Source organism: Bombus pyrosoma, linkage group LG2 (genome assembly GCF_014825855.1).
Source record: "Bombus pyrosoma isolate SC7728 linkage group LG2, ASM1482585v1, whole genome shotgun sequence".
Classification (NCBI taxonomy): Eukaryota; Metazoa; Arthropoda; class Insecta; order Hymenoptera; family Apidae; genus Bombus; species Bombus pyrosoma.
Genome location: NC_057771.1, coordinates 3,715,480 through 3,736,650, shown reverse-complemented (window position 1 = coordinate 3,736,650; position 21,171 = coordinate 3,715,480). Strand labels below are relative to the sequence as shown.

General features: G+C 41.3%; 1 protein-coding gene across 6 annotated transcripts in view; it reads right to left on the bottom strand.

Moving 5' to 3' along the window:
• LOC122575672 (semaphorin-1A-like) overlaps window positions 1-21,171 on the bottom strand; it is a 389,957-nt gene that overhangs the window by 342,328 nt on the left and 26,458 nt on the right. For 5 of the 6 annotated variants that reach the window (XM_043745017.1, XM_043744985.1, XM_043744978.1 and 2 more), the window contains one exon: window positions 13,638-13,817. In XM_043745017.1, coding sequence (XP_043600952.1) covers window positions 13,638-13,734 — 97 coding nt within the window. In that variant the 5' untranslated portion in view covers window positions 13,735-13,817. Of the gene's footprint in view, window positions 1-13,637; window positions 13,818-21,171 lie in introns of those variants that run through there. The other variant, XM_043744998.1, reaches the window with a different exon arrangement.

The window sequence follows — 21,171 nt, the reverse complement described above, 5'->3', positions numbered from 1 at the left end:
ATTATATCAGAGTACGCGCTGTTTTTCGCCGGAAACGTGCGGACGTTTATAATTTAATTATGTTATTAAAAGCAACGCAGGAGATTAAACGCGGATGCGTTTAGAGATGATAACGATACGTTTCTTCGAAGAGATTGTACACGTACAACGTAACGTTCAAAGATATTGTAATCTTTGTCCCGTATATGAAATTTCCAGCTGACAACTCGATGAAATGATAAGATCGCGGTCGTAGAAGAACGCACTGTTTCACCGCGTTATTGTAACTCCTCGCCGGAGTTGGCATCTCTGCGTTTTGGATTTTCTATGTCGAGTGAAATTTTCTCCAATTCACCAAGTATACTCTAGAATACTCTTTACGTTTTAATCTTGCCGTGTGTTTGAATGTAATTAAATTACTTTGTAAATTCGCCGTGCTTGTCGTACACCTACGTAACTCTTTCAAAATTGCCTCGGTCGGATGAAAATTAACGAGTTTCGCTATCAGCTGTTACATCTACTCTTAAAACGGATTTATCAAAAGCTACCATTCGATACCATTTTCTAAAGAAAAATGAACTACTTAAAACTTTCATCTTCGTAATATCGCGTAGCTGTATTTTGATACAGCTACAAGATAGAAGCCTTGTGAAAAAAATAAAAAAAGGAAAGTAACGCACGATACAACTCTAATTTTCAACAACGTAATTTTCAAACGTAGAAACGTATACGAATTTATTTTATTTGTAAGAATGCTACTCGAATAACATAAATTTTCACGAAGAATTTGGCCGTGCTTTTAACTTCATTAACCTCCGTGTCTAATGCGACTAATTTGACTGGTTGCGAAGCTTAATGCCTATTTCCGCATTTAACAACACGATATTCCAGTGACTTAAACGGCAGCCAGCATCTAATCGAGCAACTTTTTTACTGTCCGTTCTTGATTCGATCGCAAAGAACGAAGAAAGTTTGCTCGATATTTACAACGTTACAGTTCGCGATTATGTTTGTTGATCACGCTGTCTCTGAGGAACGTCTACCTTCTTCTAATAAAATGGGCGATGCTCGTTGAGAAATTGGAGAGGAAAAGGGCACACGGTTTTGACGAAAAAGCAGTCAACGCAACGGATTGAAAAATCACCCAATTTCCACCGTTTAACTCGCAGAATCGCTCGCTGACATTTTCCAATTTAATCATCTCTACCGTCTCTGTATACCAATAGTCCTTCGCTCGACACGCGGCATTTAGTTGGTAAAAAGAAGAATTGGAAATTATCATAGGAACTGATTTGTCACGAGTTACGTAATGCGACGACATGGAGAAAGGTTGGAATCATATTTAATGCCGTCCTACTCGAAACATCCGTAATCCAATGTACAGCAGACAAGTACAGCTTTCAATTTCCCATCGTTTGGTTTACAGATCGCGCGGATTGCATCGACGCGTAATCTCTCGTCGGTCGAGCGTTCAATGAAAAATATCTCGACCGAGAGTTTCATTAAATTAACTGGACGTCAAGCCACGGACCGATCGCAAATACTTATGTATTATCACGCGATTTCAAGCCCGATCGCGATTCCATATTTTTCTTTTCGTTTGCAAATATTTGCTAACGCTCGACTGTGATTCTCCTGTACGATACCTCGTGCCGATAATCGAATATTTATCGGCCGATGTCCGCCGCGGTTTATTCGACAAACGAAAGGCTTCCTTTCTCCGTGCATGTCGCGCAAACACGCTTGGACGCGACAATAATTTAATAAAATTGTTTCACCGACCAATCTGCATCGTCCACGGATCGAAACTTATTCGACACGGCGCACGTGATATTTTCTTTTTTCCAAACTTATCACGCGAGCGCTGCTCTACGTTACACGCCGGTACCGAACGAAAATTTGTATTCAACCGCGCCTCGTCGCTCGTTATCAGCCTCTGGCCTTTATTGCATACCCACCAATGTTATCTAAAGTTTCTTCTCCATATACCTGTACATAACCATCCGTATCGCATGTTTGTACCGTTTATCTCTTTTATTTTGTGCATCGGTGTGTCTAGAAAAACCCGTGTCTCTGGGCTATTATATCGTTGGTTGCAGCTAGCATCGCGGTGTGCGCGACGGCGACCATATGGCATCCGCAATTTTCCCTGTGATCTACGATCATGCGATTGTTGGCCCACGGATAACCAGAAAATTCACTTTGATCTCTTTCATGCTGGTAGATGTTAATGCGGGGGATATAAAGATAAAGACGTTGCTGGGAAATGCGCAGGATTAACGTGAAGACGTTTCTCTACCTCCACCTCGTTCCTTTTTACGGGCTCCGTGTTTACTTTTGCCGGTATTCTTTCATTCACGCTACATTACGAATTTCCTGGTATTCCTACGAATTCTCCGAGGAGACACACGAGATACTATTTACAAATCTACTTATCATAGGTTTTCATGGAAATTCAATTCGCACGGCAGATGTGAAAATCAAATATATTCGAGGATTTTTAATCAGGGAACCGCTTCGATGCGACGTAAACGCTTCGTAAACTACATATCCGATAAAAGCTGTTCGATTAAAAACCATCGGCGATCCAACCGAACGACTAAACGCGTCAAACAGAAAAGATAATAAATATCGATTGGTCGAACACGATTGCACAGAGAATAATGGAAGTGTATTAAAGTAAGCATATCAAAAGCCATCGATTAAATGTTTGCTTGCAAATTTTCGAGTGACGATGGCACTTTTGAAGCATGTCGCTGACGAGCTACCACAAAGCAACGTGCTGGATACCCACTCGCACACCAACACCGACATCACCCAAACCGACCATTCACACAGCTGTCTATACACACCTATGCGATCGCGTACTATCACCCGTGAACGACGTTCCTCTCGTTTATCCCCGCTTATTTCACGTGCATATCTATGAACGTGTCTCGTGTCTCGTGTCTCGTGTCTCGTGTCTCGTGTCGGTGCATTGGCATAGACGATCGTAACTGCTTGCTACTACATGTTTCGGACCATGGCTTACTTACACACAAGCAACCAGAGAGGGTGCTTGCCTGTACCTCGATATTCCCAGTTATCTATCTTCGAAATACGCGCCTGCCAGTGTACATACAGAGGTTCGTAAAAGGCCAGGTTTTCTCCTAGGGCGGTCTTTTTTCACCGGATATTTATTTTGCCGTGCAGCTTTGCCATTTCGCGCTTAATCGATATGTTACCAAGAGGAATGTTTGAATTATACAAGGCTAGATCTTTCCTGTCTTCGTCCCTAGCCCCGTTTTTCCACCACCCACGTCCCGTCGTAACTGGAACGCGAATATCTGCAACTCGATACCTTTTCGGAACGATCCCATATCTATTATTCGTTTATATATATATATATATTTCTTTGATATAACTTGACGACTCTCAAAGCGACTTTCCACCAGACGTCTTCTTTCCGTTCGTTCTACGACGTAACGTAAATACATATCAAGTACGAAATTTAACATTCTTCTTACTCTTCTCTCTTGTCGAAACATTTCCCGCAATGGAACCATCGAATTGCCTACGTCATAAATACGAGATTTCAAGATTAGTTAACGCTGGAACTACCGATAGTTAACACGACGCTATTTCTACCAAAACCAGTCAAAATGACTGGTTTTTAAAAAATACGCAATAATAGAATGTTTTTATGTTTATTGATTTATTACTTTCTTACAGAAGGAATTCCATGTTATGTAGTACATTTTTGGTATTATTAATCCATCTGCAACCATGATCACTGAACGAGGGTCGACACATTTATAAAATCGTAGAACCAATCATTTTGACTGGTGTGGTATTTCTAGTGTTAGCATCTAGCGATCTAGCGATCGATCCGGAATTTCCCTGATAACTAATATCATCATATCGAATGATACACGGTAAAAATTTTAAAAACGTATGGCAAGTTGTACAAAACGAGGAAACTGGTTAATTGGGGTTTCATAAACAGATTGCAGGACCCTTTAACACTTTGACAAGTACCAGCCATTTTGACTGGTGTTGGTACAAGTAGCCGTGATACAAAATTATTTTCAGTTTGAATACATAAAAAACAAGATAAAATTCATTATTTTTCTATTCTTTTAGTTATCGTTGCGAAAGTCATTACATTATTGCGGAAAAAATGTAACATGAAGTGGGAATTTTAAAATAAAATTGTAAAACCAGTCAATTTGACCGGTGTGGTAGTTTTAGTGTTAACATGGTCCCGTCGTTCCGCTTCCAAGTACACTGCCCTGACACTACAAACTTTATTTTCCTCCGTCGATACATATTTATTTTCGTTATAGCCTCTTTTGTCGTTACCGATCGATCGATTTCCTATTGCTTGCTGATTATCGGCAAATTCCAGCCTCGGTATCACGCGTATCTCGCGCCTATGCCATATATGCGAAAAGAAAAAAAAAAGAAAAAATAAGAAAAAGTAGCTTAATACGCGTGACGATCGTCGTGGAACGTGAATGTCTGCCTTTTTCTATTGCCATCGGTCGATCGCCAACTCCACGGCTAAGCTGCTCGTAAATCGTTATTTATTCTTAATATAACGTTATCACGGCAGCGTCTTATTGATTTCCCGTCAGTCCTGCCACCGGAGAATTCTATCCCCGGACATTAATAAATCTATCCGTCGAAACGGCGTCCTGAAACGTGTGCGGGTCATGGATTGGCGCGACGCGGCGCGACGCGACGCGACGATCGCTCGGACGGCTCTCAGGGCGGCTCATAGGACGAAAGCGGCGTCGTTCTCGCGGGACGATCAATCACTTCGAAAACCGTTCTTTCCTTTACTTTCCTTTTCTCTCCTTTTCTCCCCTTTCCTCCTTCCTTTCCTTCTTTTATCCATAGAAATCGTTGCTTCGTTCAACTTGGAAAACTCGATCGTTTCCGCTTCAACACCGCGGCGGTTGACCATCAATGCGTAAGCTCTAGCCGAATGTGAATCTTTTATGGAATAGACAGCTTTTCCTCGCTAGATATAGTTTCGTACAGAGTTGACAAGTTTTTTGACACAACTGATTTTTTTCTATAAGGTATACATCGTTGACGCTTTAATAGCATGTTTATAAAATAACAGCTTGTTACGATTCGTAAATTGAACGAAAGAGTGTACGAACGAAATCGTTGCCAAATAATTCTCATTTCTGTAGAATCAACCATATTCGCGTTATGTGTAATTGGCGATCGACGTAGTCGCATTTATTATTTATTTAACAATGAAAGCTCGTTGCAACAAAGACTTAAGCTAAACTCGGCGTACCTTTGATCCTAAAGATACGGCTGATGGACGAGTGCGTCAAAATTTCGAGATGAAATGCCTGGGTATGTAGCGTACGAAGCTTTCGGCATCGAAAAATTCAATTATTTACCTTTACATATCGTTGTATCGTGTGAAATTTCGGCTTTGTGATTTTGTCGGTAAGAAATAATTGCGTGACAATTCGCTCTATGGTTAATTTAACCATCGTCGTGGTACATCTCAGGATGATCAAGATAATATGCATATTGTTAAACAAATTTTTCATTTATTTATTCTTACGCGAACAAAAGTTGCAGTGACGCTTTGTGATTTCGGCATAAAGCCGATATTTTAAAGTTTGCAAATATAATAGAATGAAATAATTTTGTCGGTAACGAAAAAAATTGCCCATAAATCGTTGATACTGAAAAAGAGCTTTTAAAACTGAATTAGTAGCGTTAAAACGATTCCAGTCGATAAATATCTCCGTGACGTATCTTCCTATAAATAATAAAACTAATCGTTAATTCTACTGACATTTTGCTCGCAGAATATTATATTTCCAATTTAAAAGTATCCACGTATCGATAAAAACCTTTCCAAGTTTTATGGCAAACAAATAAAAGTTTTAAAAAAGCTCCTGTTGAAATAATATCGATAATTGTTATAACTATAGGAGAATATGCGCGTAAGATACTATCCGTAGGTGAGAGCACTAAAACCGTTAGCAAGATTGCACTAGAAGCTTTAATAAAAGCCCTAAAAGCTTTTGATAAAAGCTAGTACACAGTTTCGATAATTACCATCTCGTTGCCACTTTCATTTTACCTAAGACTTTAGTTGAGGCAGAAAATGCTATTATTTAGATACTATTAAACGGAGCTACCACTTCAACGATTCCAGCTACTAAATCAACTCTCTAACTACATAGAGATAACTTAATCTAGCGAAACGAATCTTCGTAGTTCCGCGCTCGCTTTTGTTAATGGTCAAAGTTGACCGGATCAAAAAGCAAATGGAAATCACGATGCGGTCGGTCCCTTTCGATGATAATCGCGATCCCGTTACCACTCTGTTCGGCTAACGTTTCTAGTTAAATCGGATCTAATCAGCTTCGCCAGAGTTTTCCTTCGGGTCTCTTGCGATCGTTTGAAACTCGCAAACCGTTTCTTTCGTTCTCGATATTCTTTACCACCCTGTTTGCAAAAATAGATACTCGAAAATAAGTTGTGAAATGGAAAGGATGACAGCTTAGCAATCGTATCCGCTATAAAATTTATCTCTGCACTCTAGAAATTATAGATTCATCGATAGTTAAGGAATAATTAAAATCGATGACTTCTCCGATCGATAAACGTTCAACTAACGTGGTAATTACGTGGAAAAGCTATTGGCAAATGAAATCGACGATATTCCTTAGCGAAACGGAACACGTAGCCTAGGAGTTATGATAACACGGTATACGAATCGGTAGGAAAGTGGATTTGCAGATGTACGAGCCATGTGTAACTTGCTAGAACTTGCGAACTTCTGTCAGATCAGGTCCTGTTCCGATGGAGATCTTAAACCGCGATACGAAAGATTAACTAGTAAGTAGAAATACGAAGCTAGCCCGGTTGCCATCGATCACTATGCTATTTCCGGATTAGTCGAGAGAACGTACAATGCACGATTCCATGAATGCCATTTTTCCAAGAATTCCGCTCGGATTTAAATATCACACGATTGGCGATCGATACGTCGTTACATAGCGCGAGCCATTCGCCACTAATTAAAGTCTGATTATAATTTCAATGGTAATCTGGCACCGTGTTATCTAAATCTATTATTCCGAATTGCACGCAAGATTCGACGAATTTAATTATCTTGCTGGCTGCTTCTATTCGCTTCTATTCTTTTTTAACGTGACACACGCACAGAGAGACGCGCGAGCGAGCGAGCGAGCGAGCGACGTGGCAGGTCCGTGAATGAATTAACTCGGCCTGTACGCCGGGGTAATAATTGTTAAAATCTCGAGCATGTCGACGGCATTGTACCTGAATTTCAACTATAAATAAACAGGGAGTCCAGGTACCCAACGCGGTCGTTATGCTCGCTACACACAAGAACAGTTAATAGAAGCGGGCTACCTGTTCTGTCACGCGTTGTGTATGCATGCAGCTGAATTGCATCGGAATAAACATCTGTACAGCTCGTATAAACCGTCGTCGTGCTGACTTACATTTTAAAATACGACTTCTTGCGCCATTTAGACGGAAATATCGTATACTGTACGGAATAGAAGGAATACGTTCCGTAACATTGCAAGAAAATCCGCGGGGAGAGACTGGCGAAAAGATTTGCAAAACGATAATACATTTATAGGACGAGTTCCAATGGAAAGGTGTGACCATTCAACGTTACACCAGGGTAGTTTCACCTTTCCATTCTCGATATTGGCGCGAGCCTGGCCCTGGATAACGAGGATAAATGTTCCTGTTGTAGCTGTACCATGCGTCATACTCGTTCAGCCAGCGTATGTGTACTTATGTACATACACGCGCGGAGTAAAACTCTTGACCGACGTTTGCGTCGAGCACGTTTACACGAGATCGTTAATAAATATCGGAAGCATTTTTTGCGAAACGATAAAAAAATCATTCCACGCGCGCCAGTTCTGTTCGATTATCCACTTGCTTACAGATGTTCTAATATGAATCACGCGTCATTTTATCGAAATGCGAATACAATCTACACGTTGAACGTTTACTCGTCTAAATAACATAACATCGTTTCAAATGTACACCTGTAGGAATGTCGTAGAGATTCGAGCGGTAAGTAGAACCGTTGTCACAAGCAAAGATAGCGGCCGATTATTATGGCTGATTGCGTTAATATTTAACTATTGTTGGAATCACGTTCGAAGACAGTTCCGTTAGTTGCACGGTAGTTTGACTGCGCCGCGAACGTGCATTAATATCTCGCTTGAATTTACATTGATGAATGTATCAATGATTAACGGCCGTATCGCCGTCACAAATTTCCAACATCGAACAAATACAATACCTCGTGAATGCAAACTACCATGTCTAACTACGCTTCTCTAGACTTGGTCTACTCCTAGAAACTTCAACCCCTTTACAAATTCAGAAACCGGGCAAGTTTAAAGACAATCGGTTGGATTAATTTCTTAGCGAAAAGACACTCGTTAGGGAAATGCGCAAGTTCCAATTAACGATAGAACACTGGTAATGTTGTTTTATTTGGAACTCTGCCAGAGATTTTCTTCGGCGTTGCGTGCATATCTTTTCGCAGACATTCTTGTGTTAACATTTAGCCAATGGCATCGAGAACTAATATTCACTACTTGAAGAACAAAGAAGACAAAAATTATTTAAATGGTTAATTATATTTTGCGGCAATGATTTTATTTAACGATTTCACATATTGTTTATACAAAACATCAAAATTAAAAGTATATATTAAAAAATCTAGGTAAAATTAGAAACATTAACTACCGATAGTTAACACGACTGGTCAAAATGACTGATCTTTAAAAAATACGTAATAATAGAATATTTGTATATTTATTGATTTATTACTTTCTTACAGGAGTAATTCCACGTTATGTAGTATATTTTTGGTATTATTAATCCATCTGGGACCATGAATTTTAAATGAGGGTTGACACATTTATAAAATTGTAGAACCAGTCAATTTGATTGGTGTGGTAGTTCTAATGTTGAAGATGACTAAAGATAAATAACACGACTTGAACGTGAAATTAAAAATTCATAATGCGTTTTAATATTTTTTTACAATGTGCTATCGTTCGACTATAACTTTATTTAGTCATAATTGATAGTGTAACTTTTTAATTAATTTTAACACCGCTAAATTGCTGTATTCTATTACATACTATACTTTATGAAAGCAGAAAAAATGGCGCAATTAATTGGCAACAATTCAAAAGGGAAACAAAACAGGAAAACGCGTTGCTAAAGTCAAAAAGGGAGATCTCCCTTCTCCTTCTTCACAGAGGACAGATCTCCCTATTTAGTTGGCTAAGTATTAAGTACAATTTCGTTCTACACGAACAAAAATCTTACACCAAAGAGTCTCGAAAAGCGTACAAAATGTACCGATGCTGTTCGAACGATCGTTTCGACGAAATCAGATACAAAATGTACCGATGCTGTGTAACTTTGCGCGTCAATGAAAGCTAGTTAAGATGCTTTCACGATCATGATCGGAAATGGTTATAGCGTTATAAACACAGAGATGACTGTATAAGTCTGCAACAGCCGCATATTCGGACGACCATTGACGACTGCGCGCGTTCTCGTAGCTTAACAAACTTCTTCCGAGTCCTAACGAGCTTACTCTTGGCAAAAGCCACTCGAGTGTATGGCTTCCTTGGTTGCGATGCAATGGCTAACCTACATACCGTCACATTATTGCGCCCGATTCCCGCTGCAATGAACGCTACCTGTATGTACGTGTACCAAGCGTGACAATATATTCTATTGCCTCACGGTTGTTCATTCGCAGCGTCTTCGGTTCGCCCAATCTTGCACCACTGTACCGCGTTTCGCTTGTTCCCATCTTCCGATGAAACGAGAATGCGCCGATAAATCGAATGCCACGTTTTCACCTTCACGGCCAGTACATGTTCCTGCGACCAATTTGCCTCCTCTTTTCGCGGATACCTTATTTCTAGCTATTGAGTTGTATAATTTGTGTCCTAGACTAAATTAGCCGCGTAGTAGTGACACATGTATGTGAATATGAGTGTATGGAAGTATGTGTGTGCACAGCGTCTCGAAACACAGATGAATGCAACTGTTCCGTTAGCAGTGTGGTATAGAAGATGGTGAGACAAAGAGAGTGCTGAGACGCGTGCAAATGTATATCGACCAAGATCCTGCAAATCGTTTATTAAATAAATCTAAAACTATTTTAATATAAATTTCAAGTGTAATCCTAGCGTTCCTTTACTTTTATTTCGGCAAATAAGATCCACAATTCTCAACGCTAGCTTCAGATGTAAAGCAATTCTCGTTGCGATATCGCCGATAATTAGTATCGTGTAACTTGACTCAGCGAAAAATCAGCGTTTTGTAGCTCCGCTATTTCTTTCCTCGCAGTCTGCGAAGAGACGCTTTTTCATAGAATTATTGAAAGATCTACTACAGAACTGTCGCTAGAGCAAAAGAAAATTAGGTAGTTCTGCGTAACTTGTGTATAACGTAGCTAATATTTACGACTGTTCGTTGGATGTAATACTCACAGCCTCAATGTAAATTGCTGCTACATGCAACTATTTGCCTGGAAATATTGGAGAAATCTACGAGAGCGAGGTGTGCGTGGCAACTGTTAAAAGCGACAAAGTCAGGTATCGTAAAAAGTTAGTCTCGTAACCACAACTTTCCAAAAGTACTTTAAAAAAGCTGTTTACTTGAAACTTGTCCAACATTTGAAAAAACATCGGATCGGCGTTGTGACGAAAAATCCGTGCTACTTGACTTTCATCCAGCCGTTCTCGGTTTCCTCTAAACTCTACACTCCATCCAAAAAGAAACTCTTAAATAAAGGAATAAGGAACTGCTAAAATTCGATCTGCCCTAGATAACTATAGTCCGATTATCCGTGAGTATATTTTCATAATATACATATACACAATTGGAGCAATGCATCCGAAAGCACGAAGCACACGATCGCATGCCGTAGATTTGTACGCGGCACGGCCGTCCAATTTCATCCGAACCGAGCTAGAGTCAGCCAACTACGTATGTATCCCGGTCGTTCCCGACGTAATTGAATACTCAATAGGATTTACCAAAGCGGACCAACGCGGTGGCCGCGTCGATCGACACGACACACGCCAATATTTGATCCGTGTCAAAAGCTTCGACTCGAAGCTTTCGAGGCAGATTCACCCGCGGATTTCGCAGGGTCGTTAAACTCGCCGACCACCTGCCCTCCCTTCCCCACCTGTCCCACTATTGTTCTATCCCCTTACGTTTCTGCCTCTTTCCACTTCATTGTCTCCGACTTGAATTTTCGTTTTCAATTTCCTTGTCTCCATCTATTAACCGGCCGCTCGTGTCGCACGCGTAACGTCTCCGCTTTCATCGGATCACCCGATATGCCAATTATTGCGGCATTTTCAACGTTTCTGCGCTGTTATATATCGCTGTGCGCAGTAAAAATATCTGGATAAATTTATTTCAAAAAATAAGTTTAGCTACGTCTGTCGCAGTTTCTACGAGAAAGGATATCATTTCGAGATAGACGGCTTTCTAGTTGCGTGTTTCGGCAATCGTTAGTTTGCTTTACCTCCTTCCTCTATTTAAATTAACCGTTCAAAGCAATTAGAGTTTTAGTCAGAGCGCTAGTCAATCGTCTAAAAGCATGAAAATACAACGATTAAACGAATTGGATTATTCGTTTGGAACGTGTGGATTAAGCACACAAATAAAAGGTATTTGTCTCGCAGCTGGTTCCTTCTCGGTAACGTAATCTTCTAGCTGCTCCAACCGACTATAGAAACGAACTAATTCTACCAACTGTAGAACGTAAACTACCGTGAAATAAATACACAGAGGCCAGATAAAAACATCGTTTAACTATTAACTTCTCACCGCCACTTTGTACTTGCCAGCAATGACAAACATGTTCAAACATCCGACAGCGTCTAATGTATTTTGATTTTTTCCCACGCCTCCCCGATACTTTCTTATCCTTTTCCATCGACATCCGCTCCACCTTTTTCCCGGTTTCTAGCCGGATGAAGCGTTATCGGCGTGTTGCGTTTAATACCGGCATGGCACTTGCACAACTGAACGGAACGGCGTAGCGTGGCGTGGCGTGGTGCGAGACCACCAAATCCACAGGTGCGGCGTAAGCGTGCTCATGTCGCGCGGAAATGCCTTTGAATCGACTGCGACGGAACACAGCCAACAACAACGGCCGACGATGACGACGACGATGACGACGACGACGACGACGATGACGGCGACAACGCGCGACGTATCTCTACATGTTCTGTATACAATTCCTTTCCTCTTACCCCGCCTAGTCCCTTTGCCGGTGTTCTGCTTCGCCCTTCCTCTGACCCTCGTTCTCTTTCGACGATGCTCTTCCAGGTAAAGGATTCTTGATTCACATGGCGATAACCTTCGACGCGTTCACCTACAGATCGGTGGCACTCGACCGGTAAACGTGTGATTTCTAGCGAGCTGATGGCTCGCCGTCACCGATGTCTTTATCTCGCGCGAAGGAAATGAAATTTCTCGTGTGAAAAGATCGGCGTGAAAGAACCGCCGGAATCGATCGAGATGCGAGAGAAGTAACTTTTTCTTATCGGCGAATTGTCGCGGAACGGTGCGTTATTGTCCTCTGTAAGCTAGCGCGTGCAAACAACCGTGTCGAGAGACTACGACTGGAACGTGGACAAAAACGAGGGATAAATTAACTTCTGAAGGTAGAAAGAAGAACTAGCCGATTTCATTGCCATCGATTCATCGGTCATCGTAATGCCGCTGTTAGTTTCTTCCGTACTTCTTACGCGACAAAGATTAGATTTCGGCGGATGAAAGACGGCCGCGAACCAAGAACAAAAGAGAACGAGGAGGACGAGTCGAGGCAAGCTTTTCCATCGAATTCACCGTGAAACGTGCCTTATTGTTCCAGATAATCTGTCGCACGTTATAGTAATTAAGTGGAACGAATTCAAGGGGAATCTCTTGGGATAACGGAACGCGGTTGTTAATCCACGGAATTAATTTCGCTGCGTTTCCGCGGCGTGAAACGGCGTTTTCGGATCCAGTCGAAAGAACATCTTTTAGTTGAACTGCATTTACTCGATCGACAAATGATAAGAAACTCGGCCAAAGAAAAGGGTACGGAAGAAGAAGAAGGGAAAAGCAGAAAAAGAAAGCGAATAGTTGCAGACGATCGTTTCTGCAGAGAGCAAATTGCGACGCGCGATTATTTCCAGCATCGTAGTTAATGACGTACAATGAATGCGCGACGCGCGTTTGCGTAAAATGCATGGAAGATCCATTTGGCTATAGCTCTTTGATTTAATTTTAATTTCATATCCATACATATATCCTAAAATGTCGGGCGAGATCAATTTAATAATTCGATACAGGTATAAAATAGCGTGGTGAGTGTGTGGCTTCGTTTCATTAAATTTTCGCACGCAAAGGCGAACGACGAACCGAATTTAGCGATACATTACACGTTAAACGACGTTATACGGTAAAAATGTGTCTGGCTAAATAGCCGTTGTCCCACCCTTTTTTTCAAAGCGCTTAAACACCGGTATAAGACGAACAATCGCATTTTATATAAAATAACATGATTTTTATTAAACGCTTATGCAGGCAAAGTTACTCACGATGTTTGACATGCAGCCTAGGAACAGGATCTTGCGGCCAAGCCACGTTCTGCGCAACTAAGCTGATCAGTGCCAAAATTCGCAGGGATGTGCTCATTTTGGTAGCGAGTGGCCCTGCAGGGTATCCTATGAGTCAACGGTAACTTTCAATCCTCGTCATCGCCGCTCCGATCGTCATTCCTGAAAAAATACAAACAAACCATTTGCGTTTGAGAAAGGAACAAGCCCGACGAAACAAATTTGAATTTGGGATATGGAAATCCCTAAGAACGAACCAATAACGACGTTAACACTAAAACTACCACACCAGTCGAATTGACTGGTTTTACAAATTTATTTTAAAACTCCTACTTCGTGTAATATTTTTTTCCGCAATGATATAACGAGTTTCTAAGAGTCTAAGAGAATAATATAATGAATTTTATTTTGTTTTTTATGCATTCAAACTGAAAATAATTTCGTATCGATGCTACTTATACCAATACTAGTCAAAATGACTGGTACTTGTCAAAGTGTAAAAGGGTTCTGCGATCTGTTTATCCAACCCCAATTGATCAGTTTCCTCGTTTTGTAAAACTTCCCACACGTTTTTCAAATTTTTACTCCGCATCACTCGATATGATGATATCAGTTATCAGGAAAATTACGGATCGATCGCTAGATGCTAACACTAGAACTGTCACATCAATTGACTGGTTCTACAATTTTATAAACGTGTCGACCCTTGTTTAGGGATCATGGTCCCAGATGGATTAATAATACCAAGAATGCACTGCATAACATAGAATTCCTTCTGTAAGAAAGTAATAAATCAATAAATATAAAAATATTCTATTATTACGTATTTTTTAAAGATCAGTCATTTTGACTGGTTTTGGTAGAAATAGCTTCGTGTTAACTATCGGTAGTTCTAGTGTTAATTCTCTGCGATTTAGTAAAAGAAGAGGTAAGAAACGGGTATTCGTCAAGGTAGGAAATGGTTAGGTACGGCGTTGCAAAAGTTGCAAAGAATTTTCATTCTTTCGCGATATTTGAATGACCGAGAACATATTGTTTGTCACGGTCGTAAGAACAAGTTTTGCGCACGATCGCGTTAAAAATGCCAGTTCTTAACAAACGCTGGCTGCGGTGGATGAAACGATGTTGCAAAAAGAAACACCGGTACATATCATTGTTCTTTTTCGTGAACAAGTTATACGTGCGACTTCTTACACAGCTGAGCCAACGATAGCAGCCGAGACGGTGCAATCGAGGAAGGAAGAGAGAGGCAGGGAAAGGAATGGAAAGGAAGGGAAAGGAAGGGGAAGGAAGGAGAATGGAGAGGAGAAGGAAGGCAGCAGGCAAGCTAAAAGGCTAACGAAGGAACGGTAGAAGACCGCTGCCGACTCGAACGAGCTCGGCAACGACGATGAAGAAGGCGACGATGGTATGCATTATGCAGAGAGGTCGCCAGCTCAAGCTTCTATTTGTCCCCCAGCTTTCGCAGCAGCCAGTGCTGCTCTGCTACGACTTCGAATACATTCGCGATTAGGTGGCAAATCGGATGTACACCTATGCATACGTATGTAGGTACTTATACCTACAAGGTTTTCGTTGAATCGTGCCGCGTATCTAACAACGCGCCGCCAACCACTGTACCAGACATTTCGTATATCGCGCGTAAAATGTACGGCTTAATCTCGTTTCCATTCTTCGACTGTGCAAAATCAGCCCTACAACTCATTCGTCGTACCTGAACTCGCGCTTACTATTCAAAATTTCCGCTCAAGGATTCCACATCGATCACACTTGTCACGGTTCTATGTTCTCCCTTTTACAACTCTCTCGTGACAAACGCTATCGGTATAACGAGATTTGTCCATGCGAATCAAAAATCGTACAATGTAAAATCTGATATCGAATTTAACTTGTTGGGCGGGTTCGTGTCGAACCGCGTCAACCCTGAAACAAGGACGATCGTTTTTGACAAGAATCGCTCGTCGACGATGCGCGACTTCTCGTCCGCGCGACCGTAGATTTCGCAAAACGGAAAAGTGCAGCGCAATGCGAGCAAAATGTAGCGGACAAAGGTACGCTATACGCATCTGAAAGAGCGAGTCACCGTTAGGCGTGGCTCGGCCTACTTTCCAGATTCGAGAGACACGAGACGAGCCATGGATCAAGACTTACTTCCCTCCAGCATCGTGGACACCACCAACCAGCGTCGGCTTCGTTTCCCCGCGCGATTATGGTAGCGCCACGCTGCCCCGACTTTCTCTTCTCTTACGTCGGTCGAGTCACGAATCACGAGCCATCGGCATCGATACGATCGTCGCGATCCGATCGGAAACCCTAAGCGAGATAGGATAGAATCCGATTTAATTTTCCTCATCGGTGTCGGATCGGTGTCACGTTGGAAAAATCCAGTGTCCAACGGATTCCAAAGCCTTAAAGTAAAGAGGGCAGATTTCTCGTGGTAGGCAAACGCGTACTCGGTGAACGAACGCAGTCGGAGCAAAGTAGATAATCGAAGATGCGGAACGTGAATCGCTAGAATCGGAAGAAAATTAAGGCACGGTGACTCGTGCGTCTCTTTCTCCTTGCGTTTCCCTTCGTTTCTTCTCTCGGTTCGATCATTTTCTTTCAAATTCACTTACGGCCACGTGTATCACATGGGTGGAAGAAATCACGCACAGTCACCGGAGAAGGTTAACTTTGACTGGTTACGTTAGCCGAGTGATAGCGTTCATCGAATTTCGATACAAGTCTGTAAAAAAATATCAGGTTGTTGAACCGTGAGAATATAGGGCAAATTCTGTTCTTCATATAAATCGGCTAAACGTAGGGAAAGCGAAAAACGAAAAAAGAAAACAAAAGACACCTTTTATTCATGCCGTTTAAACGCAGCTATTCTGTAAAGAGGAAAAAGAACAATAACAGGCGAATCCTTGTATAAAGGGCCATAGAATCGCGATAACAATGAAAACGCTGCTGCAGGCGCAATCCCACAACGTGTTTCCAAATGGCGTTCGAACGAAACGTGATTTTAACGACATGATCGGCTCTTTCGGTACATTAACCTTATCTACCATCAATTTATAGTATTTATACGCTTTCGGGCCAAAAACAGGCCAAGAAACGCAACGAGAAAACGACCATGGGAAAACGAGAGAAAATCGAGAGCGAGATTACAGAGGAAATAGAGGTTTGACGAAACGCTTCGACGGGAAACAACGACCAAGCGAAAGAGACGAAGCCAGCCAGGGAAAATTCACGGGCAACGACAATCACCTCCATCAACTATACTGTATATTATTGTTGTTAAAATACAGAGAAATGTCCATTGTCTTACATGGGTGCAGTTTTCACAAATTATGTCCTAAATTAAGTACGACATCGAAATAATACTTTGGAACGATGTTTAGAACAACTAGGTCAATCTCAAACTACTTTTAAATCTTCCATTTTCACTTTCTCTAGGTTGCTTCTGTAATCTCTCGAGATGAGTCGTTATTTCTCCTTTCGTTCTTCTCGCGATTCAACGAACCGACGATCGAAACAAAATCGCATCTTGCTCGCGATTTCCCGATAGTTTTCGTGATCGTTTGTTTGTTTGTTTCTCCCGTAGCGACGAGACTTTCAAACAACGATTCTACTTCTACGTACTTACGAAAGTGCGTGTGTTCTTTCAACCGCGCCCTTTCTCCTCTTCCTTCATTCTGCACTGTCACAATACGGTCTTTTCGAAACTTTTCTATTTCTAGCGACGCGTTTACACCGTCGTGTGACGTCCTGTTCGGCATCCCGCCTTAGTATCGCGATATTTATCTGATCGATAAATCGGTAAGGTGCGATCGCCATCCAGCGACGCGATCCATCTGTGTTCTCACTTTTACTATTGCACTGCTGCGCTGTTCGTGGTCCATGAATTCACAGATACATACTACGTTACGCTCGATTTTTCACTGCATATCAATACCCATAAGCATTACCTGTCGATAAACGTTGCCAACTTTTCTCTCGCCGAGCACCAACTTTTTGCACCTTTTTATCGGCTCTTACCAGGATATACAGTATGTTAAAATGAGTTACGTCGCGATCTTGGCGGGAGATTCTGCAGTTTGTTAGACGTCGTGGCTTCAATCTTCTTCTTACTCACGACAAACCCGCAGCCAAAGTACCAATGGTGAACGGCCTCTGGTCGAAAACAATACACGTTATAATCAAAGCTTTCCATGTAACTAGCGAAACCTCGAAGCTTCATCAGGACTCTCCTTCCCTCTTAACACTTTGACTGCCACGTTGGTCATATATGATGAACTTCTTACAATTGTAAAAACTGAATGAAAATTGACAGTTAGGGTATTTTAAATATAACCAATGAATAGAAGATACTTTGAAGTAAAATGTGCCCCATTGAACAATTAAACATTTTTATTAGAACATCAATGAAAAAAAATGAGAACAAATCTTGCAACTAACGGTGCACTGTGTTAAAACACTTTAAATATAAATGTGGCTTATCAATACAATCTGGACAAAAGGTGGTCACCTTTTTGGTCCGATTCTTGGCAATTTTTGATCCTAACTGTTTAACATTTTTTTTATAGTACTCTCTGCAAAATTTTCCTGCCAGGTACTCTTGCCCTTCTTTCTTCTGCATTTCCTGTCGCAATTTTTGTCGAATAAGTATATTTAACGGCTCTGGTGAATGGCACTGTGTAAGGTGCATTGCGAGTGCCATTCTAAAATCTGATACCTTGATTTTTGTTTTTGTTGCTTGTTTATAGAGTATGAGTATGAGTATGAGGGTTTTTCGATATGGTGTAGAATATGCTATCATTTGATCTGATAAATCTACAGCACATTTTCCTCTGTTGTAATCTACCACTACCATTGTTTTATCACAAGCATAATTTTCTTTGCGGACCTCTACCATTTCAGCTTAATATCTTCTACACGTTGCAACAATATATTTTGCACGTTTTGCTTACGACAAACTAACGAATGCGAATGGTTTGTTGAAATAAACGAAACCTCGTTATAATATATCGCTATCAACTGTTACCAAGGCGCCACGGTGGTCACCGGTGACCACCAATAAGGTAAGCGGTCCATTGGGAAAGAATGTTGTCTTACATCATCAATTTATTATTATTTTGCCATTATATGCTTTGAATAATAAAAATACTCCCGTGGCGACCTGAGCAAAACATGTGATTTCGGCGTGGCAGTGAAAGTGTTAACAAGCAATTGCAACAGCTTCTCGTTGGCATCGCGTAAAAGAAACAAATATCGCTCGCTGGTATACGATTTACGTTTCTTTTGCAAGCAGCAAAAACATTAATTTTCGAAACGTGTCACCGAAGAAATTAACGTTCATCCAGTTGATTCTTCCAAAGAAATCTTTCAAACGATATATTGTAGCTTCGCTCGTCCGATTGTGTAATAATTAATAAACGGTACTTAGATGTTCGCATTTTTTGTTCCATCGACAGCGATGCAATTTACGCGTAAAAGCCTCGAATTGTGAGAAAAAATTCGGGAGAAATTGATGTACGCGTTGAAGGTTATCAAGAAATTCTAATGGCCCGTTCTACGTGTACCTTATCCTTCTCCGACTTCTCAAGGTATACAAAACGAATTAAAAGGATAAAAACGTTCGCTAAAACAAATTTAGGGAAAGGCAAGTAGACGAGGTTGGCGTAACACACCGCGACGATCGATCGAAAGCAGAGAAAACGTAATCACGAGTGCACAGTAGTTTCTACAAACGTAATCCCGATAAATAGGCTTTCACAGCGGGTTGTCACGAATTTGTCAACGGTTCGCGTTAGCCGATCGTCGTATCGATAGTGTAATCGCCGACTCTCCGGCTCGCTGTGCGCAATACCTTCACCGTATACGGTCGTTTAGGAATGGAATTTGTTACCTTCGATTGCGACAAGTTTCGAGAAAAAGATTGCGCTCGCAGCGACAAGTTTCGATGAAGCCAAGAAAGAGCAAGGGAGAGAGAGAAAGAGAGAGAGAGAAGGGGTCAGAGGATGGGGTAGCGTGCGGAAGCCGCTGTAAAAGTAGAAAAGCTACCGAGGGAGCTAAGGAAGGAGTGATAAGTCTAGTAGATGAAAGGCGCCAAAAAGAAGTACACAAGATATCCGCGCGACGAGGCCGATGAATGAGTCTACCAACGGTCTTTGAAGCTCAAACCAGGCTGTGATTAATAAGTAACGTCGATCTTGGCTAAAGTAGGTGGAGTTTCCGGAACCTTAGTCGACTGTGTGTGACGCTTCTTGGCAAGCTAGTCGAGTGTAAATAATATTTCGGAAATAAATGTTCTCGCGTGTCTCGCAGAGTACATCACGAAACCAAAGTTAAGTAAGAAGTTGAACGAGACAAGTTAAGTAGCGATCCAAGTAACCCGATGCCATCTGACTGTATAACAAATTAAACAGAATATCCATCGGCTGATGGATAGAACCAGGCCCGACAAACGTGTAACACACCGATCAAACTAACTGTGTGCCAAATTCTAGTGCCAACATGGTATGTACACACCAAATTCTATTTTCCTGTTCTTCGTTTTTCTTTTACGTCCTATCGAATGTTTCACCAGTTGGTCGATATCGATCGAAGATAAAGATCCAATATCCACGGAAATCGATGTTTCGATTTGAACTTTCTCCAACGAAATTGATAGACGAGAATATTTAACGGTCGTTTGTCAAATTTTTTGCGCAAATTTCACGACGTTTGATCGAAAGCGCGAAAACCAGGTCAGAAGGGTTGCCAATAACAGCTGAGATCTTTCGATGTCGATAATTCTAACTTGGAGAAATCTAAATTTGCTAATCATTAAATCTAATTGTTTCTTTTACCTTGGTTATCCCAGTGACGTTTGTTATTAAACTTTAACAGATATTCCTATCTACGAATCTCGAAAGTTTATTTATGACGGACGAAAGAATCGATATCGAAAAAACGTCCAAGGAAATTACAATCACGCGAATTATTTGTTCTTTTGGAATATACGCTAATAGAACTGACATCTTATTTATTCAAAGGTTCATCGTAACTGCTATCTTTCTCTATCTCACGATACCGCGATAAGAATCGGATAAGAATTGTGCCCGGCGTCTGTCGGATATCGAAGGGTTTTAACCATCCCAGTGTACTTCATGTCGGTATGGAAAAGGCTAAGATTCGTGGACGAGTGTTTACGGCTCGGCAAACATCTAAACGGTAAATAATCCGAGTGACAACGTGACGAAGCTACAAAGCGAGTCAGTGATCCCCGACGATTAGATATACCGCGTATGCAGATTCCAGGGATATCTGTAATTCGGATACGCGAAGCGTATCGCCGATACTCGAATTATCGAGTCGCAGCCCATTTCCTCGCGGTACACAAATACAGCTGTGTAAGTACGTATAGTATCTTGATGTTGTGTATGATCGAAGATATACGATATCGTACAGGTGAAAGGGTACACACAGATAAAACGGTTATGCGCCATTTCTCCGTGTAGCTACTTATCAGCGTAACGACCCGCCGCGA